Source organism: Gymnoscopelus microlampas (assembly GCF_963454915.1).
Source record: "Gymnoscopelus microlampas genome assembly, chromosome: 11".
Lineage (NCBI taxonomy): Eukaryota > Metazoa > Chordata > Actinopteri > Myctophiformes > Myctophidae > Gymnoscopelus > Gymnoscopelus microlampas.
Genome location: NC_139948.1, coordinates 24,014,803 through 24,023,948, shown reverse-complemented (window position 1 = coordinate 24,023,948; position 9,146 = coordinate 24,014,803). Strand labels below are relative to the sequence as shown.

At 43.3% G+C, this 9,146-nt stretch overlaps 2 protein-coding genes across 2 annotated transcripts in view; one reads left to right on the top strand and one right to left on the bottom strand.

Moving 5' to 3' along the window:
• Positions 1 to 529: 529 nt before the first annotated feature.
• Positions 530 to 4,990, bottom strand: ptx4 (pentraxin 4, long). The gene is made up of 4 exons (XM_084071097.1): positions 4,836 to 4,990; positions 3,728 to 3,906; positions 2,502 to 3,574; positions 530 to 1,401 (listed from the first exon to the last, which is right to left on the bottom strand). The coding sequence occupies exons 1-4, from the start codon at positions 4,977 to 4,979 to the stop codon at positions 689 to 691; spliced, it is 2,109 nt and encodes a 702-aa protein (XP_083927223.1). The 5' UTR covers positions 4,980 to 4,990; the 3' UTR covers positions 530 to 688.
• A 3,203-nt stretch (positions 4,991 to 8,193) lies between these two features.
• Positions 8,194 to 9,146, top strand: part of slc2a6 (solute carrier family 2 member 6) — a 16,969-nt gene continuing 16,016 nt past the window's right edge. Inside the window, exons 1-2 of the mRNA XM_084071808.1 lie at positions 8,194 to 8,329; positions 8,886 to 9,146. The exon at positions 8,886 to 9,146 is cut by the window's right edge and continues 11 nt beyond it. Of these exons, the coding sequence (XP_083927934.1) occupies positions 8,249 to 8,329; positions 8,886 to 9,146 (342 nt within the window). The 5' untranslated portion in view covers positions 8,194 to 8,248. The remainder of the gene's footprint in view (positions 8,330 to 8,885) is intronic.

Here is a 9,146-nt window from a genome sequence, read left to right as displayed (position 1 = left end):
GTTGTAGTTTCTAGTTGTAGGCGAAGACAGCAGTCAGCCATCCACAGCTATTTTCCATAAAAAATGATCATCCTTAAGCTTACCTTATGATGCAAGTTGCAGCTAAAACGTCCCTGAGCATATAAAGAATTGCAGATAGACAGTTAGACATGTTTTAAGATACATATGTATAATGACATTACAAACCCAAATATATAACATACACAACATTTTGTTTTATTAAGCACCAGTCAGTGTTGTTGATGATTATACTAAGTTTTCTTTTATCGATAATGACATTTGTGTATGTCAGTATTAAAATAAATCTATGACCGTCTTGAGCCAAGGCTAATATTATGTTATAAAAATCATATAGAAAGACACAATAAATTAATCATGGCCTGGATTATACTTAGATTTAGAGGTTTATTTCAACATGAAAAAAAGAGTCAGAGAGTCATATATATATATACAGTATATATATATATATATATATATATATATAGAGAGAGAGAGAGAGAGAGAGAGAGAGAGAGAGAGAGAGAGAAGTAGTATATTATGTGTTTTACTAGTAAAGTTGCACATCATCTTAGAACGTTAGTTTTTACAGTAAAACTCAAATCAATTATGTTTTTGAGGAAAACCTTTTCCAGAACGGATTTGATTTGCAGTGAAATACTTTATTTGAAATCCACTATGTTCTATAAAGTCAGACACAGAGTTCCAAGCACTCACATGCGACCTGCTTCACTTCTCCGTGTACTCCCTCTATATCCTCCATACCGAGCACCACCCCTCTGGGCACCCCCCTCCCTGTTGCCACCCCTTCCACCTCCTTGGGGCTCAGCACCCGCTCCCAAACTCGGAACCCTGTCATGCGCCCCACGAAGCCCTCCGCTGGGTCAAACCCTCCACCCACCGTGTCCTGCTCCTGCCCCAGCACCACCGAGCCGCCTCCAGGGACCTCCCAGCCCTTCTGGAAGTTTGACCCCGAGGAGGTGAGGCGTCGGTCGGTGTAGTGCCAGTAACGTCCCTGGATGGAGGACCAGACGAGACAGAGGTGGTGCCAGTCGCCGTCCAGGAGGGAGCCAACCGGAAGGCGCCGGTACACGGGGTCTCCGACGACAAAGTCCAGGGTCACAGAGGAAGATGAAGGTGATAAAATGGAGGGAGAGGAAGGTGATGCTGACAACGATGAAGACGAATATGATGAAGGTGAGGAAGTGGAGTTGCGTCCGTACAGAACCAGCTGGTTGTCGTTGTCGTCCGTGGCGTAGGAGAGCAGGGTTCCAACATGTCCTGCCGCCACACTGAGCCAAAGGCACACAGAAAGTTCTGGGAGGACCGGGAAGCTCCGGGAAAATGTGACATAGTTCTCAGCCGAGGCGAAGGGAAAAAAGAGTATGGAGTCCACATTACAGACTGAGAAAATGAGAGTGAGAAAGAGAGAGACAGAGAGAGACAGCAAGAGAAACAGAGAGACAGAGATAGATACAAAAAGAGACTGTATGAGAATGAGATGTACAGATAGAGAGAATAATCAGTCTGTCTACCTTGGCCTGTCTACAACAGACTGCTCTAAAACTACTCATGGGTATCATGTTTATCTCTATTAGATTTGTGAAATCAATGCATTCGTACTTGATTAGATATAATGGTAAGGGACAGGAGAGATGAAGTTGTGTTAGAGTCTAACACAACTAACAGACTTGACTTAGTTAGAACCTGCAGTAAATAGGAACAAGATGTACAATTTATCCCACCGGCCCAACAGGACACTCTGTGGTTAAAGTTTGTTGATATAAGGTCATTTAGCATTACGGGGGAGTGTAATGGATTCTACAGATGACAACACAACATAATGTTTAACTCAGATTAACCAATCCTCCCTGTTTCCATTATGACCTCACCATAAATACAACTTTCTTTATTTCCATCTTTCTTTCTTTCTTTCTTTCTTTCTTTCTTTCTTTCTTTCTCCTTTCGATTTAGGAATCCCAAGTTGGTGTTGGCTAGACCGCACTCTCACATCGCATCTTTCTTTCTTTCTTACAGTGTGGTGCCGTTCTCCCTTGTGTGTCAGCAAATGAGTGGGCTGTGTTATGTAAGCAAAGAGAGTTATGGTCATGTCATCAGCGAGTTACAATGATATCTGCTCATCTCATTTACCTGAATAAATTAGAATGAGAGATGAAAAGGGAATTTCTATATGAAAGACGCAGTGCCTTGGAACTAAATTGTTCTGGTAGATGTACACACAAAGCTCTCTAGAAACAAAACCTGGTCTGTGTTTGAAATACGACTGATTAGAAAACAATGCTCCCTTTATGTTGCCTATAGGCTTATTGAATTTATATATTTACCTCCTGACATACATACGTAGGTATTTGGAAATCAACATGCTTATAACAACTTATAATAATACTAATACTAATACAACAATGCCTCCCGAGAGTCTATGTACCTGAGCCAGTGTTAATAACCAGTACAACTACTAGAGGCTGGGAAGAAGCTGTACTTACTGGTTGCCTCCTTCTTGGGGACAGGCTGTCCCGGGATCTTGTGCCTCACAGGAAGGCGGAGATAGGTGTGGATCTCTGAAGAGTCTGTCTTCACTTCCTTTGCAGCCTGTTCCTCCTCTCCTCCCCTCCCCTCATTCACCTGGGGATAGTAGTGCTCAGGTTGGGGATGAGTGTGGAGCTCAGAGTCATGCGGCTTCAAGTTAGGGTACAGCTGTGGTTGTGACAGTTGACCCTGCGGCCTGGGTCTTGTCCGTCTGTCGCCAGAGTGTCTGGTCTGGGTTTGAGGCTGATTGTGAGGCAGTTGTTGATAATTATGATGACCAGGTGATTGGGGGTATGAATGTAGGTTGTGTGTGTAGGACTCTGATGTTGTCTGTGTCTGATGTTGGATCTGAGATTGAGAATAAGCCACAGGCCGGTGGGGCTGGAGCTGGGGGTTATACTGCTGTGCTGAATGGTGGGGCTCTGCATGGGAATGATGCTGGTGTTGGGGCTGGGAGTAAGACCCAGGTTGAGACCTGGGACTAAGAGACTGGGAGTTGTGGGACTCAGGCTGAGGCCGGCTTCGTCTGGCTGGAGCTACTGGGTGAGAATGGATGTAGCGGTCATCTTGAGGCCTGGGTTGTGTTTGTCTATCCAGGACACTAGCGCTCATCTCAGGTCTTCTGCCTCTTGATGTCTGGCTCCTGCTGCGTGGTTCATAGTCTTCCTGGGGTGTCAGATTGGAAGTGAAGGGGTTTCTGGTCCTCCCTGGCCTCCTGGTAGTCACCTCTCCATTCCCCTGCAGGACCTCCCCGACCCTCCCCTCTAGCTGGCTCATCCGCACCTCCTGTTTATTCAGGGACTCCTTAAGCTCCTGCAACCCATCCAGTAACTCTTCTCGTTGGGTTTCAAGGAATGCCAGTCTTTCCTCCTGGCTTTGGAGCTCCAGGGTGAGGTTGGATAGTTTAAGACCCCCATCAGGTTTCTGTTTCTGGGTGTGACGGCGTATGTAGTCCCTCAGGTTATTCTCTAACGTGGCCAGACGACCTTCCATTCGCTTACTCTTTTTCTCCAGCTTCCTGCGCCATTCCCTTTGGCCGTTTAATCAAGATAAATCAATGTAGACCAATCAGTTATTTTACAAAAATCATAAATATACACTTCAAGTGATTTCTTTATGCAAAATATATTTTTGATAAACTCATTCGACACCAAACCCACCTCCCTCAACCTACAGTACCAACCTGAGAACCTCCATCTCCTGAGCGGTGGTGTGCTTGAGACCATCCAGATCCTTGGAGATCTTGTGGTACTGGTCTGCTAGGAACTGGACCCGGCTCTCTAAGCCTACAGACAAGCTGTAGTTCTGGTTCAGAGCGAGCAGGTCCAAACGAGCCTGGGTCATCGCTCGAAACTGTTGGAACTGAGACAAAACCTCTGTTTGATTACGATTACAACTACAATTTAGACATTAAGTAGGCACTCTTATTCAGAGGTTACAAGTGCTAGATCAGAGTAAATGGCATGAACCCTATAGTCAAAAAACAGGGTAAATGCTCAATTTAGTACTTCAAAGAAACAGGCAAACATCAAACATAGCATCTGTCTAAACAACAGGTTATCTAAATAACATTCTTAGCATTTGTGGTCAAGCAATACAAATCTAAACATCTAATGTGAGCAAATAACCAGCTGGATCATGTCCTGAAGGTAAGAGGGTGGCATGCCCTTGATTGCCTTGTAGGCCATCAATTCATATATTTTACAATTTATAAATAATATCCCTTGTTTTTAGTCAGTTTTTATTTCATAATATTAAATAGTAATAGTAGTTATAGCAGCAGCAGTAGTAGTAGTGTAATAGTCATAATGTAGATTAGTCATTATCATATAATTAATGTAATATCATATAATAGTCATACTATCATTAGCTAATTATTATTATTATTATTATTATTATTATTGTTATTATTGATATTATTGTTGTTATTATTATTATTGTTGTTATTAGTAATAGTAGTAGTAGTAGTAGTAATAGCAGTGGTAGTAGTAGTAGTCATAATATCAAATATTATTTGATTATTATTAAAATAAGTAGTAGTAGTTGTTGTTGTTGTAATATTATGTATTATATTATACATTTTACGGAAAAGAAGAAGAAAGTCCGCACACTGTTCTCAAGCTACAAGAAGCCTTCACATAATGAACGGTGAATATTATTCATAGAAATCGACATGCATGTGCACATACTATACACATACATAATTTATATACACATGTACTCACATTCCCATCCGGTAAACACTCACACAGGCATGCATGCATGCACACACACAGAGCCTGTACCCTTACCTGTTCATCTAGTCGCCGTAGTTTCTGATACACAGGGGTCCTGACATCCAGTTGGGCTCCTGCCTGCACTCTGAATGGCTGGAGCTGTACAAGTAGCATATGAACCAGGACCAGGGGCCACTGGCTGGGTTTGAGGCCTGCCATGGTGCAGTGTGGTGGGCAGAAAGCGGACTGGGGGTCTGGGTTCCTTGTATGGAACTCTGGAGGGGAGTGAACCAAAAGAAGAGAAAATACTCTTTTTAAATGGGCTGGGCTTGGTAGACAAACACTTAATACACACACACACACACACACACACACACACACACACACACACACACACACACACACACACACACACACACACACACACACACACACACACACACACACACAGACACACACACACACACACACACACACACACACACACACACACACACACACACACACACACACACACACACACACACACACACACACACACACACACACACACACACACACACACATGCGCGCACACATATTCACAAACACAGTGTGAGCACACGCATGGATGCATGCGCGCACACATACACGCGCACGTACACACACACACACACACACACACACACACACACACACACACACACACACACACACACACACACACACACACACACACACACACACACACACAAAAAACACACTTTCCATAATCAGCTGCCATCAGGGAGCAAAGATTAGTTTAACAGGTTCTCCATCTCTCTTTCTGTTCTCTCTCTCACTTCTCTTTCCCCCTTACATTTTAAGTTTGCCCTGTCAGTTTTTCCACTTTGCTGAATCATTTTGTCTCTCATCCATCTCTTTATGCAATCCATTTCTCCCTCTTTCTGTCTATCTCTCTCTTCTTTCTGTTGTTTTCTCTCTCCCACATGCAATTTATCTTTTCCCCCCCCCCCTCTCTCTCTCTCTCTCTCTCTCTCTCTCGTGTACGTGTTGATGATGAATCCTCAATGCAAAGGTTTTACAGTGTTCCACAAGGTTCTGTGCTTGTATCGTTACTATTCACCAATCACCATATATGTACATATATGTTCCTTTAGGTAATATTATTGACACTGAAAACACATACACTTTCATTGTTGATGTTGCCCAATTATATTTATCATTGAACCTAGTTTAAATCAATGAGTTAAATAAACTTCATGCATTCTTTAAGGACATACAAACCTGGCTGACCTGCAAGTGTCTGATACCAACTCTAAAAAATAAGTTTATTGTGCTTGGCCAGAAATACTTATTAATATTGTTACTCTTTATGGCATTACATAACCATATTTGAACTGGAAACACATCTTCACATGTGTTTCCAGTTTATATCTGCTGACCAGGTTTGCCACCTTCTGGACTACAGTTATGCACTGAGCCTATTGACAGGCAATGTTCTTTATTATCCCACTAGAAGTCTGTGCTCTCACAATTGCAGGCCTATGCATTGTGTTTCATAGAATCTTCAAAAGTAGAATGGGAGGCAGAGCTTTCAAATATCAGACTGTCCTGTGGAACCGCCTTGTAGTTTCAGTCCGGCAGGTGGACACTCTCTCTAAGTTTAAGAATAAACTTTCATCTTTGACAAAGCTCATAGTTAGGGCTGATTCAGACTTGGAATGGACAAGCCCTATATAGATATATGATGCTATAGGCTAGCCTTCCGGAGGTCTACCCCTGATTCACTGAGCTCCTTATTTCTCCTCCTCTCCTTCTGTATACATTCATCCTACTATCCTACTATAAGGAAACCGCTGTCAGTCACTCATAACCTGTCTGTTCCGCATGCTTCTCCTCAGTAGTCTTGACTTGAGCTGAACTTGCACACCGGCATTGACCATTGGCATATGCACACAACCACAATGCCATAGCACTAGCACGCAGATTGACACGTGCAATGTTCGAATCCAGGTTGTGTTATTAGCACACATAACTTGGCTGCTCAAACAGCTTTAACATCAACTTCTCATGGTTGTGGGTGGCAACGAATCCACGTCGGGTCATAAATGACCGTGTTGTCACACACCCCAGTCCCACCTGGGGTCCGTGGGTTTTTGCCTCACAAAAATATTTAATTACAATGCCCACCCCAAGCTGATTTCCCACTGCATGGCTACTGCTTTGGCTAGCTTTAACAAGCCTCCTTTAACGATGGCATACTTAAGTCTATTCAAATCAACTATGATCCTCACTCTAAAGTTAACAACTCTCTGCCCCACAATGTCTGTCTCACCAGCTGCGCTCAATCAATACCATTAACACGCAACAAACTTGGTATGGACTATTGCTGTAACATACTACTACTTTTCAAAAGGCATTTCTGAGATGTTCGGAGCAGTCCCCATTTTTTTTTTGTCCCACATGAAGTGAACAGATCATATGTAGAGAGAGAAAGAGAGAGAGAGAGAGCACATCCCCGGTATGGACTAGTGTCTCATGCATAACCTGACTTATTTTCCAGAGTTTTTTGAGCTTTCTCGTCCCACAGGCTCCCATGGTTTGTGATTACAGAACCCCCAGCTGTCCATGGACTCTGGGTGCGGACGCTTACTACATCTGTTATTATTGTTTGCTGTACATCTCTGTGACCCCCCCCCCCCAATCTGACCTAGCCAAGTGCTTGCTCATGGGGGAATTGATGGGTCTCTAAATAGTACAAAGTATGGTCTTTACTTGCTCTGACTATATTAAAGTGTCAAGAGATAACTTTAGTTGTGATTTGGCGCTATATAAATAGAATTGAATCTGAATATGAAGAATAGATGAAACATGGAAAGAGAGAATGAACATTAATTATGTTACATGTCTCTTTCGAAGTTTGCAATATATGGCCTTTCATAGTCTCCAAGCCACAAATCTAGCATACTTGACTTGACCTTTATCAGAGTTCAAATCTGGTGTGTGTGTGTGTGTGTGTGTGTGTGTGTGTGTGTGTGTGTGTGTGTGTGTGTGTGTGTGTGTGTGTGTGTGTGTGTGTGTGTGTGTGTGTGTGTGTGTGTGTGTGTGTGTGTGTGTGTGTGTGTGTTTGTGTGTTTTGGCTGAGGCTGAGGCTGTGTAACAACCAATGTGAAGTAACCTGGGCTAAACGTCAAGATGTGTGGGTTGCTGGAGAAGCAGCCTGTACTTTTCTGACTCAGCCACAGCCAAAATCAGGTCTGGGATTCTCTTCCACTTCTGCTTTGAGCGTTGATATGGCTCAATCTGGGAATACCGTGATTCACCTTCCCCTAAACACCCTTCTGCTTTCTTTCCACTGCAAATGTATGGTTGCAACATTTAGGTTTCATTTACAATGCTCTGATCACCTAGATGCATTGTCCTCTGCCAGGCTGAGTTTGAGCTGTTGCCAATACAGGCTGTGAGACCAGTAAACCACTAGTAGAGTCATTATTTAATTAACTAGAATGGATGAAAGGAGTGCTGCAACAGATGCTGAAGAGAAGACGCCACTGCTGGACAGAGGAAGCACTTCAGCTCAAACCGAGGTCAGTGTCATTTCACTTTTCATTTATACAATACTGTGCTCTAAGTAGAAAAATAATAGACAATATTTTATAACTTTAACATTCTTGTATAATGTGAAAGACAGGACATGTATTCCCTGTCATTAGTAAGTAGATTGAAGATATATTAAAAACCAAAAATACACTAAATTGAAAGGGTGCATTACCTCTCATCTGAGAAGCTACATCAGCTCTGCTAATTAGCAGGGAGTAGCTGACATTTAACCTCAGGTGACAGTCAATGAGGTCAAGATAGAATTGTGAATGGTATGAGATGATTGATAATCTAGTTATTCAGATTGATGACATACTTTGATATATGATATATCCTACTTGATTAATTTGACATACATTTTATACCTCCAGCTAGGGGGCTCAGTTTTACACAGTAAAATCCTGAGTGTGAATTCAACTCTGAGAGATGTACAAATGTGAACCAAATGGACCTGAAAGAGTCTATTTGGTTCACATTCGTGCACTCAGAGTTGAACCAACGCTGAACCAGTTTCACGTTCAGCTGCCTTCCCTGTCTCAATAGATCAGTAAGTCCAGGCTCTTCCTGGCCGTGTTCTCGGCCGTCCTGGGGAACTTCAACTTCGGGTACTCGCTGGTCTACCCGTCCCCTGTGCTGCCCACGCTGGAGGACCCCTCCACAGACCCCCGCCTCAGAATGAACACGGAGCAGGGGGCCTGGTTCGGCTCCCTCTTCATGCTGGGGGCAGCAGCCGGAGGCCTGGGGGCCATGGTGCTCAACGACGTGATTGGACGCAAGCTGAGCATTATGACATCAGCGGTGCCC

Bases quoted from the DNA above. Each gene is read 5' to 3' on its own strand.
- ptx4 (XM_084071097.1), bottom strand. From the start codon at position 4,979: ATGGCAGGCCTCAAACCCAGCCAGTGGCCCCTGGTCCTGGTTCATATG. The intron at 3,575-3,727 runs GTTGGTACTGTA...AAACGGCCAAAG, and splicing joins CAGGAGATGGAGGTTCTCAG to GGAATGGCGCAGGAAGCTGG. The intron at 1,402-2,501 runs GTAAGTACAGCT...TCATTTTCTCAG, and splicing joins CCCCAAGAAGGAGGCAACCA to TCTGTAATGTGGACTCCATA.